Source organism: Chelon labrosus (assembly GCF_963514085.1).
Source record: "Chelon labrosus genome assembly, chromosome: 9".
NCBI classification, from domain to species: domain Eukaryota; kingdom Metazoa; phylum Chordata; class Actinopteri; order Mugiliformes; family Mugilidae; genus Chelon; species Chelon labrosus.
The window spans coordinates 2,226,020-2,243,742 of record NC_140359.1 but is presented as its reverse complement, the minus strand read 5'-3'; the positions used below and the strand labels follow the sequence as shown (position 1 = coordinate 2,243,742).

Below are 17,723 nucleotides of genomic sequence, written 5' to 3'. Positions count from 1 at the left end.
AACTCAATAAAACCAGGAAAGGCTCTCAGATACTAAAAGAGCCTTCCATTTAACCCTCAGTTCTCTTGTTGTGCACTTGGCTGAACTGTAAATATATGGGAAATTATCTAGGTGTTCATCTCCTTAAATCTGGGGTGTTTATATGTACACATAAATGTTTAGTGCGTATATTTATATGATGTTGCCAAACCGTTTTACACTGTAATAATGGAATAGTGGAATCGTAAATATATTGTTCATTAAAAGAAACAAGGTAAATAGATGAATGAAATTAAATAGGGGTGCTAATGATGCTGCAAATACTTCAATGGTTTTCTGTTCAATTCACTTATGGGTGCTAATAATTCTGTAAATAAAATAAAGTTTTCCTGTTCCATGCTAATTTCTCCCTTCACTCCAGTTTGTATTAAAAAATATGATTGGACCATCAAAAAACTATGATAATCAGTGGTTTTCAGCCCTTTTGACAAGTTACCAGATACTACGACTAACTGACTTCTTCTCTACACTTTCTTTGTAAATAAATAACTGCAATTATCCATAGAAATTTCCCAAAAAATTCAAATATCAGACAAAAGTCGAATAAACAATACATGTTTTCATGACTCCCCATATTTATCTTGGGGCAGGACCTGAATCCCAGGTTGCAAACCACTGGAATAAACTCTATATGTAGTCAAGCAACAGTAAAAAGCACAAAACATACATGTTAATGAGTATCAATCTAATGATTTTACATGTAACTGCAGAATATTTGTTTTATTTGGAGGTTTGTTGTTGATTCTACCTGTTATGCTTTAGTTTCTCTGCTTGTGTGCAATTTACTTTGCAACAGACAGTGTTGGGTCACTATATTTGGTGCATGGTTTTATGTCCCGCCTGATTTCCGTGTATAAACTGGCCCGAGCCTGAGGCAGAGGAGCTTGACAGATAACGGCTGCAGAAAATAAACTGAGTCCAGGGTGTGAGCCAGGAGCAAAAAAAAAAAAAAGGCTCTGAAGGAACGCCAAGATTTACCAGATGAACCCTCGGAGGCGACTCAGTCAGCTGATCCTGTCTTAGCTTACATACACACTCCTAAAACTATCAGTCAAAGCAAAGGATGGTTTAGTTCAGGACTGAATCTGGAGCCAGCCAGACACCAAAAGTATGTTGACACCTCAAACACTTCAGCTCCTTGTCATGGGTTGCATAAGAAACATAGCATGCTGTAATATTTTAGACAACGTTACACCTACATCTTGTGAAATCAGTCTGTGTTTGACAGCAGCTGTTAGAGGTAATTGCTCAAGTAGGGCCTACTAAATATAAGTAGGAAGGGAAATATTTTAACAGGCTTGTTTCCTTGCTTTTCACTTTGTTTTTGAGATTTTCTGCAGTCACTAACTGCTTGTCCTGTGAAGGGTCGCCCCCCGCGGCGGGGTACACCCTTGACAGGTCGCCAGTCTATTTCAGGGCTCTGGCTGAAGTTTATTTGATTTATCTTGTTTTACGGAGACGCTGCAGCGATCAGAACGCCAGCACCACCTACTGTTAAAACGAAATAGTACAATACAGTCAGCGCAAGTTTCATGTGTTGAGTAGGCCATATACTGTAGCATTATATGTTCAGAATTTGCGTAGTTTGGAAAGCCCTGAGAGTCACTTCAGAAAATATGTTCATATTTCATATAAATGAAATGTAAAACTGGCATGTTTGCATCAATCTACACAACAACCCATCATAACAAAGTTTAAACATCTCACACATTCATTAAAAATCAAATACTCATTTTAAAAAGTATATGAGGCCCTTTGCTGCCACACTTAACTGTGGTCATATGCATCATGGTTTTTTTGGAAATTCACTGGAGCACACCAAACTTGGACATGCATGTTTATTTAAGATCCACCAATACGCTGTAAATGTCAGGACACTAAATCACATCATGAAGCCCCAAAATCTCTTTGCTCACCACCATGATACAACTGTGGTGAGGTTCCCACAGATGAGGTGACTGGTATGAAATCATTTCTAGAGTTCCTAGGAGCACTGTGGCTACAATAATTAGATAGAGAATTAAGATACAAGTAACCAAGCAAAAGGGATATTGTTCAGGGAGTGTGAAACTGCAGAGATTGTTGATTTTTTTTTTTTTTTTTAAATACTCAACATTTAAAAAAAAAAAAAAAAAAAAAAAAACCCTGCAAGTGTGAACGATATTGTTCAAAACTAATACGGATTTGGATTCGTCTTGAGGATATTTTTACACGTGGTGAAAGTGAGCTGACGTTTTAAAACCACCTAGTGAGTCAGAACTAATCCGCAGTTCAGGTCGGTCTCAGTGGGAGAACACGGATTATTTATGATGCTGGTCTCAAACAAACAAACAACATAGACAAACCATGAACAAAAAAAGTGGTAGATAAAAAGCTTTCTTTTTATTTGGAAGGATTATCTCTGACCTTCCAGCATATTAAACAACACACATCGTGCAGCATTACACAAAACATATTTTTTTTCTTGTTTTTACAATTTATGTACATTTTTGAAACATTTTTTTTTTTTTTACAGTAAGCTTATCTTGGCAAACAACATCCATTCATAGTCACACATTTCAACCATGCATGTGCAATCTGGTATTTTCACACTACCATCATATATGTCACGTTAGAATAATAATTGTTAGTACACACTTTTACATTTGAAGAATACTGTATGGTAATAAGTAAAAAAAAAATGGTGTAAAAAAGATTGAGGGTGTGCTAATGTGTTTGCTGGCATTCAGCAATGAGTTAACTGAATGATCGATACACTTCTACGTTCTTCCTTGTGCTTCACAACTATTTCTGGAATGTGTTGAGCTCACACACAAAGAGAAGGTCTCGTTAAGAGACATACAGAGATGTAGTTCCATCAAGCTGCCAAGATATTGCAATCTTCGCGATATGTTTATTTTAACATTTAAAAAAAACAGTAAATGGAATTAAAACAGGCACTTAATGATCAATACCTGCCACATGGCGCACTTTCAATACACACGAGTGAAACACGCACACATGCCATGAAATCAGTTACAATTCAGGGGACAAATAAACATCTGTCGTTACTGCACAATGAAGACTCATCACTTTCTGCAGCTGAGAAACGTGGAGGGGAAGAACGCTCCTTCTCCGATACTTCCCAATGAGCCGCAGGGACTGTCTTCTCCACAGCTCATGTCCTCACAGGAGTCCTCACTACGAGAAAAGAAGAAACTATGAATGCTTTCTGTTTAAATGCGCAACCCACCAATTGACCCTTTGCTGGTTGTCTGATTGGTCTGCTGACCTCCAACCAGAGAGCCCCTACCCTCAATGACAATACTGTTGCTGGGTTAGACAATCAGCTGGGGTCGATTCCCATAGTACAACGCTGAACATATCAACTTAGTTTGAATTGAAACTTGCATTATTGATTCTTTGAAACTGTGATAAAAAAGTTGACAGTTGACAAGTACGTGTAAAGCAGAAGAAATAATCATATAGTGCATAAAAACTGAAAACTTGTTTTAAAAAAAATGAAATTTGTCCAATCTGCCAATGTTACTTAGCACAGTTACTAATGTTAGCTGTCTCGTCTCCAGGTTACCACTAGACATTTCTCTATGGCAGAGGTGTCAAACACCTGGCACACCAGACAGTCCAATATGGCCCACAGGATGAATTTGCAAAAGATGTAGAAGACATTAACTCCAATTTTTCAATTAAAGCAATTGCTAATGCTGATTTATCCACTATCCACTAAACAGCAGATGGCAGGCCGAAATTTCAGGATGGTAATAAATTGTAATATGTGGCCCCTGAACTAAAATGAGTTCGACACCCCTGCTCCATGGGACTGGACCCCTGCATGGCTATTGTTTCTGTAAACCGGCAACAGTAATATAGGAAGGCAGGACTCAACAAATGGTAGGAGCTATCTGGTAGACCTATCAGAAAGCCAACAAGTGCTCCCTCTACTTGCCAAATTTGAATACTTTCAAATCACTCAGAAGACACAGAAGGCTAAAACAGCTACAACTCAAGTTCCTATCTAACCACTAATTAATCTTTGGTTGAATACAAATACCAGAGGAGAGCCATAAATTTCATTTGAGTCATCAACGAATTAACAGCAATAAGCTACCGCAGATTTAAGCTGCTGCTGAGCGCTATTTCAGTCTGCGAAAGTTGGCTTTAAATGTCTAAGTTTAATGAACCCAGATATTTTGCTGAGAGCAACTCCAAAATAAAAGCATCGATCAGAAGAACCTCTTCAAACCTAATTACTGTTCTAATGTGGAGGCATAAATGTGAGCACATGGGTTGCAAAACACATGAACAGTGGCTGCAGGTAGGCTGACGTTATTGTGTAAGGTTTTATGGACCGATGTTTTAACAAGCAGGTCCCTGTACCACGCATGCACACAAGAACTATTCTACTGACCTACGGGAGCTGTGTGTGTATAAACAATGCTCAATTTGAAGAGGCTTTAGAAATATTACATGTGGAAAGGAAATGCATTCAGTTTGACTGTCTGTTCTCAAAGGTTTACATATGTCTTGGATACTAACGCTGAATGTTTTTACGTTCATTTGTTTCTAAGAGAGCTACTGTCAGATTTCCAAAACTTCTCTGTTGAACAAATAATTTGCCATGACTATTTAGCAGAAAGTCTGTGGACATTTTTTCTTGATATCACATTCATGACTTACTGTTAGCAGTAGGACTTTCGTCACTACATGACCTTCACAACACAGACAATTTAGTGAGATGAAATGCAGTATGAAAGAAATAGGAAAAAAAAATAGTCTCTTAACCTCTCACTCTCATCCCAGCTCCTCTCAGGAATGGTTGGCAGACCAGGCACACAGAAGTGACTGGCTTGAAGGTTCTGTGCTGTTCTCCTGGAAACAATCCAAACAAGCTTTTTGTTGTTCGGTTTGTTACATTCGCTCGAGCAGTACTCGTTCATGCATTTGGCTACAAGTTCCTTCCAGTGGAGCAGCTCGCTGTCACCGATCTGGGAAGAAGATAAACAGGAAACATCTGAGAGAATGCAGTCAGAAACTGTTTTAAAATAAGCTGACGTCAACACTATATGTACTATATGCGTGTGCAGTCAGGTGACACTGCCATGTCACATGGTATGAGTTCAACATGTTTCAATATATTTCAAGAAGTTATATTGAAAAGCAAAGAAATCTAAGAAATGCTGGCACTGGAAGAGTGAAATCTTAAAAACGATCTTAAAATAAAGTTAGTTTGGTGCTAAAATATTGACTCAAAGATAAATGATATAACCTTATAAAACATGACAACTGGCTGGACAATACTGACATCACCGTCTATTTCCCAATAGACAGTGATGGCAGAGACATATAGAGCAAACCACTGACTATTAGAGAAACTAATCAACTGTTGTAGTCGTAGCATCATCCTCCTCTCTTTATACCTTTAGATGTCTTTGAAACTGCAGGACAATCTTCAACAGAGTGACAGACTGGAGGGCTTCAAACTCCTGAGCAATGAGGGACAGTGCCAGCACTGATGGCTGTCAAAGGGAAAAATCACAAGTTAATTAGCCACAGGACTCAAAGCGAAAGCAGCTATGCAGTGAAACTGTCACCTGGGAACAATCCTTACTTTTGCTTTAGAGAAAACAAGCCGGCATAAGCAGGCTTTTAGCTGGGCTTCCAGTCTCCCAATGCTTGGGATCTCCTCCCTTAAAATATAGAGGGAATCCTAATGTGATCCGCCAGTACAAATGTCATTAACCACAATCTATTTGACCAGCTCCCTTCAAACTGAAGCAATGTATCAGCAAGAGCAATAAGAGCAAAAAAAAAAACAAAGTGCTTACCTTCCAGCAGACAGGGATGTGAAGGCTGAGTAGTAGAGGTGTAGAAAGGTTAAGGCTGTCACTGCTTTGGGCTCCACACTGAGCTTCTCTGAGATGATCTTCTCCATACGACAGAGGTCTGACACGGTGAACTTGCTTTGGCTGATGCGAATGAGTTCATGAGTAGGCGAGACATTGCTCTCTTCCTCCACCATTTTGGCAGCAATGTGAAGACAGCAGACTCCAATACAAGGCAAGTGTTTGGCCTGCACCTACCATCATACCAGTGATAAGTGTGAGTCAACATCACATGAGTAAAGGTCAAACCTTGTTGTTGTATTCATACTGGTGATGGAAACGTGACATGAACCATGCCAAGCTGTAGACTGGCATTAAAAAAAAAAAAAAAAGTTTTCTTTTTTTTTTAACGATTACAATTAAAGTTCTTACCTTCATAATGGTGAGAAATCTATCAAGCAAATTGACAGCTTGAACAAAGGTCTGGGTGCTGTAGCCAAAGAAACTGGTCAGGCCCCACAGTTCTCCCACTCTGGTGTCTCTGCTTTTTGCAGACACTCCATTGTGATTCTGAAACAGTACGTGCGTAATAGACAAACATTTTAACAAACCCATATGCCTGCACAGATGGCCAAGAATGCAGAAGTAGGTCAGTGGGTTACCTCTGTAGAAGCAGACTCCATGAGCTTCAGGCCAGTCTCCCTGGGAAGAAAGTTGCACTCTCTTGCACAACATGTCTTCAGCTCTTTCAAGATGAAGCTGTCAACGCCTTGAAGATCCCTCATCCTGGAAAACAACATGTTTCAATTGTTCTGCAGTTCCCACAGTAAGTTTTTCCCTGTACTGTGAAGAGGGGAGCCTATATAAACGTTGACTCCTAAACCACACCTACTGGGTGTCAAATATCACTGTTAGAAGACACACCGACCAAAATTATGACCAAAAGTATGTGACCCGTCTGATCGTCAAACTATTGTTTCTATGTTATTACTGATCCATGTGATAGATGTGTAAAAAATATGCAGAAGACAAACAATTGCACAACCACCCAATAAAATTTACATTGGTCTTAACTAAATGTCGACTAACAGAAAATAGGTCAGGCAGCCAATATTATCAGGGACACAACAACACATTTCAGAAGAGGTTATAGCGGCCTATTAATGTTCGGATCTTGACATAATTCGGATAAGCAACAACATCAGCGAATGCTAACAAAATGGGGGCGTAACGCACATAAATTAGCTCAAGAGTTAGCTAACTAGGCTAACTTGTACGAATCAACAAACGTCATGTCTCATTTTACCTGGCGCAAAAGCCGCCGCCGTACAGGAGAAGAACAACTCTGCGACGGAATTAAAGATATAAATTCCACTTCTTCATGTTTCCGTTTTCATAGCGATGGTGGGCCGCGGACGTTAAAAACAAGACCCCTGATGTCTGCTGAAGAGCGACGACCCGCCCTAAACAAACAAGTAACCGCTAACCTGCTGGTAAACTACAATGACCGTGATGCACCACTGGAAAGGCTTGACCGTTGCGTCAATGATGAGCGGAAATAAAAAAGCGGATATTGGCGTATTATTTCAAACTGTCGGCGCTAATGTTATTTTCTTTACAACCACTTTACTCTCCGCGTTTAGTTAACGACGTGTTACGGGTTACTTAGACAGTCTGACAAGGCTATCTAACTGTCACTGCAATGGCGCATTATGAACGCTAGCTAGATATTAGCCAAGTTACAGATGCTGTTTCCATGGTGATGAAACTTTACGTTTGACGCCTGCTTACTAGCTTGCTAGCATTTGTAGTTAGCTAGCTCTTGTACCTACGTTGAGGGTTTTGTTACCACCGTGATAAGAAATGTCATCGGGTCTTCCCGTCAATAATGACTCTCAAGTTGTACGTTTTGATGCTCAGCCGAAAGATCTAAAACTAACGCGGGTACAAGCAGGAACAGCGGGTAAGCTAACGTTTAAGTCAAAGAAATACCAGATTAGCCCATCAGCTAGCTTGTTAATCGACTACTTCTGTTAACTCGAAAGACTTTTACTTTCTTTATAGAAACCCATGGCACCTCACTTAGGCTGGGATTCAACAGTCTGACACTGGATGAGCTCAGGTAACGTCATTGACCCTGAGGCTCTAATGTTACATAGTGGAAAAAATACTAATTTATACGTCCATATAACAACACTAAAATAGACAATGACACGTTTATTACACAAATTGCATTGCAAACATTTTTATTTCTTGACAGCGATGAGCTTGACAGACGCACCAAAGAAACTCAAAGATTGCAAGAAGAAGTGGAAAATGCAACCAGAGAAGCTTTGGAGAGGTTTGGCTGCACATATGACATCAACAGCTCACCGGGACAAGGTGGCTACAATCGCAGATTTAATACAAGCTATGATACACTGTGTCTTATTTATGTAGCAGCAGGCAGACAGATGAGACAATGTGTTATGCAAGTCCATATCTATTTCACATTTCACTAGGTATTATACAATCCCATAAAACCTCCACAAATGCTAAAGCCGACATATTTACCAAAATCTCAGGACTTGATTAATCATACGGATGTGTAGTGGAAGCTATTTTGAATATGCTCACCCCATCTATTGTACAAAACTGAGTTTCCCATTCCCTTTCATTCCTTTGTTGTTTTGACAGATGATTCACCAGGAGATTCCTCCGTTCTTTCAACACACCAGCAGGCAGTGACTCAGCCTCTGGTCTGTGGTCTGGACAGTTTAAACCAGGAGCTGGCACAGAGAGATGTCCCCTCTCCTGGAGATGAGATGTTGGAAAATGCAGTAGATGACTGTCGTCAGCAGCTGTCAGACTTGCAGCTTAACAAGGTTCATTCTTTTATTACAGCCACAAATGTTATATTATTTGACACTGTCTGGATGACTGACAATGATAATTCTTTCTCTATATAATCACAATATCAGCCTGAACAGAAAACTTCCAATCCCCAGGAAGCTATCATGAACCTTCAGACTAGGCTGCATAAAGTCCATAATGAGAAGGACATGCTGTCTGACCTGAGGTGAACACACAGATAAAGTTTTACTCCTGTAAAGAAATAGTTTAAGCCAGTTTGACCCACAGACCTCTTTATCTGTAGGCTCAAGGATTCGAAAAAACACGTTGATCAGATGGAAAAGATGTTGTGCATGTTGGAAGAACTTCAGAACATCAAAAGGTTGGGGAACCAGAGTCTGTGGGAGACGGAAGATGAAGCGTTGGCACTGAACAGTAAAGTAGAAACACTCCAACAGACTCTAAGGGAGGTGTACCACACACTGTATGACAACCAATATGGACACATCAGTAGTAAATGTGCAAACAGACCTATGCATCAATCTCCAGTTGTTAATGTGCATGGGGATCTCACCGACACAGATACATTACGGGAAAGACAATTTTTGGTGAGTACAACACGTTAGTTAAGGATCATGTTCAGTATAGTTCAGGCTGTGCCATTCCTAATGTTATCTTTGAGTGATGTTATCTTCACCATTGTCCTGCCAGTCAAATAAACAGCTTGGGTGTGAAGACTTGAGTGGAGTAAATGAAACAGAAAGGTATGTAACGAATTTTAATGTTTGAACCTCATAAAAGTTGTTACTGTTAATATGTTATAGAGCTGAATCTATGAATTATCCCTTAATCTGCTGGTTATTTTCTCAGTTAATGCATGAATTGCTTAGACTATGAAATGTGGTAAAAAAAAAATGGCCGTCACGTCTTCTGTTCAAAATGCTTTTTGTCACACAACTCAAAACAGTTGTTTGACTATCAAACACCACTAGTTTTATCCATTATTTCTATCGGGACTGGAACAATTCACGGTTCCTTCATTCAGATCAGTTTCCAAATCAGTGTATGATCTCAGTATCATAGTTTTTTTTGTCAACAAACTGCAACAGGCATTGCTAATTAAACATCAGTAGCAGTGTTCAAGCTACTCCATATAAAATCATGGCATTTTAATTCCTTCAACTGTATGCTTTTTGACTCAAAACGGTTATGAAGCACTCTGGACATTGCTTGTCCCAGAATGGTAGACCTGATTACAAGTCTTGGCCAGGAGATGGCGATGTTGACTGACAAACTGAGCTCTTCAAAAGACAGCAGCATCAGCTTAAGTGTCAAGTTTGATCTGCTAAAGTAAGTGTTACACCATATAGAAAATATTATGAATATGTCACCGACAATATTGTAACTACTAGAACTATATTTCCCCTGTCCAGAAAACTTGCAGAGAGGCAGACATCTTTGCACCAGTGTCATATCAGTGAACTTGAGTGGACCCTCTCCAGCCACAAAGATAAGGTGAGATGAATGTACAATAATGTTCTGTGCCATAATGTACATAAGGTCAATAAGACCAAAGTGTCTTGTGGATTAATTAAACAGAACTGCTTCCACATTAACACAACAGTAACTGCGCTGACGTTAAGCTCCAGATATGGATGTGGATCTGTGTGCCATAATCGTGATCAACAAAATGCATCCCAGTCCCAGAGTGAGTCAATTTTTATTTGTTTTTTTTTTACTTTTCATGTTGTAGATATGTTCCCTGGAGCAGCAGCTAACTGAAGCTCAGACTCAGCTGTTTAACGCCCAAAGAGAGAAAGACAGATCATTACACCAGACAAAGGAGCTTCAGACCCAGCTTGAACAACTTGAGGTACTGCAGTAGGGGTGTTTTGCTGACATTCAAGCTATACAGACTTCTGCCTATAACAGCCAGTATCCTAAAAGCTACATTGCCAGGGAGTTTCTAAGTTTCAGTGTACATATATCAGCCCACCTCAATGCTGCCAATTGGGGTGCACAAATAGTGACTCATGTCAACCATAATATGATTATTTTATTAATAAATAAATAAAATACATTAAGCTTTCTACAGTGGTTTGGGTTAGGTGCAGGGACATGTAATCGTTGTTTTGTTTCTAGTTACATATTTTCTCTAAAGACAAAAAAGCAAATTGTACTCAGGCAGTATGTTCTTTATCTGCTGGTCATTCAAGTTAATCTCCTCAACCTAAAGTCAAGGCAACTGTTACTATTTGACTAACGCTATTGTCATATGAGTGTGTAAATCCAGGTGTCTCTTTTCAGAGCAGCTTGTCCAGTCCAAGAATAACACGATAGATAACAAGATGAAATGTGAAGCCAGATTTTCTCTCTTTTTTGTATTTCTTCATGCTGCCAAAGGATTATTATTTTGCCCATTTTTTTTGCCCCCTGCTATATTCAGAGTTGCTATGAGCTACAGCAGTGTGAGGTCCGCGAGGAGGTAACAGTCCTTAGAGGACAACTGGAGGTGGCCATGGAGCAGCTTAACAAAGCTGAGGAGGAGAAAACCTGCCTACAGGCCCTGCTGGAGCTGAGGGCTCAAGAGGAGAGGCAATCCCAGGAACTCCTGCAGGAGAAAAACGAGGAACTTCAGTTCAGGCAGCAAGAAGCCCAGCAGGTGGTAAAGCCCTGCAAAGTCTGTGGGGTTACATTTCTAGAGATCATTTTCACTGATTTAACACATACTGATGATTTATAAGGTTTGATCTGGTAACTACCTGTCCACTTTGTGTATTCAATTAAAGCAAAATCGTTTTGTATTTTCAGCATCTTACCAAGTTGGAGGAGACTCGGAGTCAGTGCAAGACTCTTCAGGCTGAACAAGAGGGACTGAAACTGAAGCTGAACGACAGAGAGAAGACAATAGATGTTCTGAGGTTGGAAACAGAGACCAGCATCCAGATGACAGTGCAGCACAGTCACACCATCGACAGTCTTCACCAGGAGAATAGCCTCCTCAGCAACCAGCTAAACCAGCACAAGCTGGAGATTCAGCAACTCAGGGTCAGAAGCACAAAATATGATAACGTCAATTCATTCCCATTGATTTCTGTACCCTATGCGCTATTCTACAACACTGCTCGCACCCTGACTCTCTTTCTCTTTGCCGTTTTCTGATCAGGCTGAGATAGAACAACACAAGTCAGACCTGGCTGCTGTGAAGCACAGGAGGCGACATCTACAGGCCTCTGTGACTGAGCAGAGTCAGCGTGTCCGAGAGGACGCCCTAGAGAAAAGGCAGCTCACCGCCCAGCTGGAGCTGCAGCGTATGCAGTTACTAACCCTTACTAGTAAGATGAATCACCACAAATAAACCTATAAGTCATGAAGTGAAGTTTGTGTCACACTCACATCTTTGGAATAGAAAGTAAATGTTGTTTACTTGTGCACTGACAAAATAACCCTATAGGTATTAAATGTGTGTTACCTGGAATGATGAACTCTGGCTGGCTGACAGGAAACAACCTCTCTATTATTGACTGTTTTTTCTGTTATGATTACTGGGTTGAAGGTGTAATCAGTTTGATGAGAAGGGACAGCTACATACATTATATAGGAGTAATATATTAACAGCCACATAATGCAATCGGCTTAATATGTGAATTTTGATTATATATAAGTCATGCACCCATATTTGAGACTTTTGATATCCTTGTCCAGCACAGTGCTGCATCCAGTCCTTCCATTCACCAGGAAATACAGTTTCCAGTGTACTGTCTAGAAAGAGTTCAGCTCTCATGATTTTTTTGTTACATACAATGATCTTCTTGTCCTGCTGTGTTAAGAAAGCAAAGAACCATGTTTGGTATGTTTACACTGTCAACCAAGCCTTTCTGTTCTTGCATTTGTTTGCTTATGTGTCAACGTGTATTTCTGTCCGTGGTTATTATGTGTTTGTGTGGGCTCGATTTCAGACGAGCACAAGGAGTTGCAACAGGTCCACAGCTGTAAGAATGAGGAGCATGAGGGTGTGGTGCTGAAGCTCCGGAGTCAGCTAAGGAACGCCCATGATGAGCTAGATCAGATGAGGAGCACCCTGAAGACCCTTGTAGGAGTGGATGGACACGGTTTGATCTATGTTATCATTTAAACTGAGACTTAATTAAGTTTTTAAGCCTGTAGGCCTCATGAAGAAAGAAAATCCCAGTGATTTACATCTAGTCTGTCATCTGTCAAGTGTAAAGATAACTGTGAATTACTTTCATATTAATTAAACTGAGAAACGCAGACAACAATCTGCTGTCCCAAGGACAAAAATGTATTAGTGAAGTAAAATGAACTCTTTATTTTACGTCCTCCTCTGCTTCTCTCCAGTCTCCAGGTGCTCCATGTAATCACTAACACACAGCCTTGATGTTTTACTTTGTTAAAAGTGTATCCAAAATTAAAACACTGTGATTTATGCTCTTGGTAGATTATGTGCATGATGTTCCTTCTCACTTGATCACCTCCTTGCCATCTTCATATTTTATGGGTTTAATTCTTTACCTCAGGTCTCCAGGTAGCCTTGGACATGCAGAAGGAGATCACTGCCAAAAGAGAGCAGGTTGACTCTCTGCAAGGCACAATCCATCATCTGAAGGAGAACATGGATAAGCTGCATCAGGTGAAAAAGACTTAAACACAATACACTTTCTTGTGTTCTTTTTTCTAAATACATCAAGCAAGTTTCTTAAATTGTGTAAATGTGTTTGATTAATGACATTCTTCTCATCTCATGGGAAATTGTAATATATCTTCCAAATTTTCATCGGACTCAGAGTTTCAGTTGTGAATTTTAACATTCAGTGCCACTTGAAAGTATTTATTGTGATTACAAGCTAATGCCAGTGTTTCCAACCAGTGTAATGAGACTAAGGTGTCATTCAGAGCCCTGTTTGGTTAAAAAAATAATAATCAGGGATTTGTCACAGTTAAATCTTCACATGTTTGTGAAAGTGGCACAGATAAAAGAGCTTCCTGAGGAGCTTAGAACAAGAGTTGCTGTTGATCATCATGGTGGAAAAGGTTACAAAACAATCTCTAAAGAGTTTGTAACTGCACAAATTCACAGTGTGTGGACAAGTGGAGGAGATTTAAGACGACTGTTACCCTCCACAAGAGTGGTCGACCAGCAAGATGCAAGATGCATATAGTCTTGAGCATATTCCATTCTTTTCACATCTTTGTATTTCTTGTCCAGGAGAAGCGCTACCAGCACATGGAGACCCAGTGTCAGCTCCGGGAGCTTACCTTTGTCAGAGAGGAGAAGAGACAGCTTACCAATGAGTTGGAGGCCCTTCGCTCCAAAGACCAACAGTTAAGGGACCGCATCAGCGAGTTGGAAGCGATACTTCACAAGGTGGCGCTCATTTGCACTTTATTTTAGTCATTGTACCAACACCAAAGGAGATCTGTCATTCATGGAACCATGGATAAGATAGTGCACAACATCTGTTATTATGAACAATATTTAATATATACTTTTTTTTCTAGAATATGTTTTGTTTTCAAAGGTATAGATGCCTGCCGAGCTAAATATATTTTAATAACAATGCACTTGGATAGTCTTAAGAAAGGTTTAATATAATTGTGCCACTTTTCACCAATTTACCTAACAGTTATTCATCCCCTTTGAAACAAAATCAAAATGTATGTTTATATATGTGGGTAAAAAAAGAACCTTATCAGTCCTGTTCTGGCTGTGTTTTGTCGTCTTCTTCTGTATCTTCCCAAAGATGTCAGAGAGCTTTGCAAACTGTCAGGATTTCACCCAGCTGCAGGAGCAAGAGTTTTTCTGTCTGAAACTTCAGCACGCCCTGGACTTGAAGGTAGAGTTGCATACAAGTTGGACAGAGGGGATATGGTTTCATCATTCTTTACACAACATGTCTATGTATGTAAAAAATACTATTTATATTTCATTTAGGGGCATAATTTTAAACTTATCTACCTTTTTTAAATTTGACCATTCTTCAGTGTGTCTTGAGACACTTTTTGGAGGAGTTCCAGCTTTGTCAACAGTCAGGGAGATTGTTAACAAGTCAAATAATTCAAATATTGGGTTGATTACAGCTCAGGATTAGTCAAGTAAACAGTTGTGTAACTTGTGGTGGCAAAAAAGAATCAAGACATAACAGACCTAACACCTTCCCATCTCCAAAAAAACTATTTAGGAACACGTCAAAAACATGAAAAACGGCACAAGGTGTTCACCTGGCCTCCAAATTCACTACATCCCAAACTGACGAAGTATCTGAAGTACCTGTGGGATGAATCACAGAGTTCTATGGGTTTAGGGGAGCTAAACCCATAGAACCATTTTGGAGGCACAAGGGAGACTTACACAATATTAGGAAGTGGTCATAATGTTATGCCTGATTGGTGTACTTTAGTGTGTCTTGAGACATAGCCATTTTTTTGCAGGAGCTCCAGGGTCAAAATTTCTGCACAGCTATGAATGTAAACCTGCCTGATCTGAACTCCTCGGCCCCATCAACACACGCTGTTCCATCCTCGTCCCACCACGCCTCTAACACCCAGATCAAGGTACAGTCAGAAATTCTCTGTATCTCGCCTATCCCTTGGTTCCAGCCCACCAAGCACATGTGTGAATCATTTTGATTTGGCTGCACAGACACGTGTTCCGCACATCTGTTCGCCCTTTTAAATCAAACACACTCTCGATTACGTTTCAATGGCAAGGAGAGAAAGCAGTCTGTATGTCTCGCAGTGAATTTGTTTTGATTGTGTCTTTCATCAGTGTTGTACTGCTGAGAATAGTTTATGTGTCTTTATTGATTTAACCCTGATAAATGTTGTTGCTAATAGTTAAAGAAATCGATGATGTGAGATTATCCCAAATGTGAACCATTTTCTGTTTTATTTTAGTATCACTGCAGCATATATATTGTCTTCTCTCTTACTTTGCTGAAGTCAAAAAGGCAGCAGGAGAGCCCGGCCCGCGAGCTCAGGTCTCTCGTCAAAGAACTGCGAGGAGTGATTTCGGAGAATCTCAGCCCACACACCGATAACATCACCTCTGGCAGAAGCTTCCACAGAAGGAGGTCTGCACCGGAGAAAGCGCACACAACCACATTGTACGTCTGGCTCCATTCCCACACACTATAAGGATTAGCTTTGTTCTTAGGCTAGCTTAGGTCACATCTGAAAATCATGTGATGCGACTCAGTGAGGGAGAAGTCACCCGAATGGGAGAGGAATGGGAATCCATATATAAATGGTTTCACTGACCGCACATTGTTGTTTCTATAGTTTTCAAACACCTAATTTTCTGCCTTGGTGTCATGTAATGTTATGTATGTACTTGTAATGCCTCACTTTATATTTTAACAATCCCTTATAACTAAAGCAGTTCTGAGAAAGCTGAAGAAATAAAAGCTATCTCCAGACTGAGGACAAACATCTGCAGCAGGTAGGGAGCGTGATCAAACCTAACTAACATTTTGCATATGCTGACCAAAATACACGTCGGGGCTTTAAGATATTCATACCATAACCCCTACGTGACCTGCTACTATCTATACAACATGCAGCACAACGTGTTACAGGCTGTGTAAAGTGATGTGCTATTTGTGTATCTGTGCATGCATTGCGTACAGTGAGCCGCATTCCCCAAACACAGCTGAGCCAAACAGGACAATAATCAACAAGTCCTCCAGTGAGAGTGAGTTTCATTACTTGTCTGTCATTTTCATGCAATCCAACAAAATGATTCTGTCACTATTGTCAAACAATTCATAGAATGATTTATTAGTCAAGAAAATGATTGATAAATACCTGCAGCCTTACATATGATAAAATAAACAAGATATATACATCTACTTTTGTAATGGACCCTCTTACTTTTCTAGGTCACGCTGTCTGGAGTCCAGCTGTGTATGATTCCTCACTACAGCTTTTCTCACTGGGGCGCAGGTCCCCCGTCCACTCTCTCCTGACCTCTGACCCAACCAGCTAACACTCCTCTTATCAGTACCCTCTGTAAGTTGTTAAAACATACTCTATGCTTATAGTATATACAGTACGTTTGGCGCAATGTAATAGAGTTGTTGATCCCATCAGGGAGATTGTTAACAAATGAAATCACTCAAATATTGGGTTGATTACAGCTAAGGATTAGTCAAGAAAACAGTTGCGCAACTTGGTGGAAAAAAAAGAATCACTTAACATGAAAATCCCAGTCAGCTAACGGGAATCAAATGCTTTGACCGACTGAGTCATTTGTTTTTCTTGGTTACACATGTCTTTCAGCAACACTCAGCAATCGTAGTTAAGATAAAACAAATAAATGTTGATTAACAGTAATCTATGTGACGTCAAACAAGAAAAATTCATTTAATGACTTCACCTCTTCTGTCTTTCAGAAAGCGCTTCACCACCAGATCATGTGCCGTGTGTGTGTGTGTGCGTGTGTGTGTGTGTGTGTACTCAATCAGGTGTTTAAATAAAATTTGTTAAAAACATTGTGTAGTTTTGCGTTAAGAGTTTTATTAGTTATTAATGCCGATACAAGAAATATTCAAAATATGATAGAAGTATCATACATTTGTGCATACACTATTTTATACACAGTACAAAAATAATACAGTAAAAATACAGTAAGTGGAAACATAGCTGGCAGTAAGCCACTATGTTTGAGTGGAGACTCAAACTAATTTCAGGAACTCTGTCAACTGTAAAGCATCTGCCCTCCCCTGCTTACAAACAGTACTTAATTATCCATGTCTCCTCTATACTTGTTGTCATACCACTTCTTGGCATATTTTTTAAGATCATGTGGTAGATGGGGTGCCTTATCTTATCTCGTTTGGATTTCCAGCTCTTGCTGACATTTGAGGTCTTAATACTTTTGTGACCTTTACTATTTATGTGCGTCCTTTTGATCTGCAATGTTCTAAACGTAACTGTCCATCCTGTCTGTGGCCGTGGCAGGAATTCATCCATGACCCTCGAAGCTGTTCTTCACTTAAATGGGGACAAACG

General features: G+C 39.9%; 2 protein-coding genes across 6 annotated transcripts; one reads left to right on the top strand and one right to left on the bottom strand.

Moving 5' to 3' along the window:
• Window positions 1–2,399: 2,399 nt before the first annotated feature.
• On the bottom strand, window positions 2,400–6,661 carry LOC311492348 (cyclin-G2-like; the record flags this gene model as incomplete). Its single annotated transcript, XM_084550610.1, has 7 exons — window positions 2,400–3,219; window positions 4,822–5,024; window positions 5,457–5,555; window positions 5,648–5,726; window positions 5,865–6,115; window positions 6,294–6,431; window positions 6,524–6,661. The coding sequence occupies 7 exons, from the start codon at window positions 6,659–6,661 to the stop codon at window positions 3,108–3,110; spliced, it is 1,020 nt and encodes a 339-aa protein (XP_084406736.1). The 3' UTR covers window positions 2,400–3,107.
• Window positions 6,662–7,530: 869 nt separating this feature from the next.
• Window positions 7,531–17,185, top strand: LOC311492768 (uncharacterized protein). 5 transcript variants are annotated; one of them, XM_084551168.1, is made up of 23 exons: window positions 7,531–7,824; window positions 7,926–7,983; window positions 8,122–8,243; window positions 8,538–8,725; window positions 8,822–8,919; window positions 8,998–9,301; window positions 9,405–9,457; window positions 9,933–10,043; window positions 10,127–10,208; window positions 10,447–10,566; window positions 11,140–11,355; window positions 11,505–11,741; window positions 11,860–12,028; window positions 12,653–12,805; window positions 13,232–13,344; window positions 13,921–14,079; window positions 14,456–14,548; window positions 15,144–15,266; window positions 15,654–15,817; window positions 16,090–16,152; window positions 16,340–16,404; window positions 16,592–16,721; window positions 17,105–17,185. In XM_084551168.1, exons 1-22 carry the CDS (start codon window positions 7,725–7,727, stop codon window positions 16,696–16,698), a joined length of 2,898 nt encoding a protein of 965 aa, XP_084407294.1. In that variant the 5' UTR covers window positions 7,531–7,724; the 3' UTR covers window positions 16,699–16,721; window positions 17,105–17,185. The 5 variants fall into 5 exon arrangements, with proteins under 5 accessions (XP_084407294.1, XP_084407293.1, XP_084407292.1 ...); XM_084551167.1 differs by having other exon boundaries at window positions 9,909–10,043; window positions 16,093–16,152; XM_084551166.1 differs by having other exon boundaries at window positions 9,909–10,043.
• The last annotated feature ends 538 nt before the right edge of the window (window positions 17,186–17,723 follow it).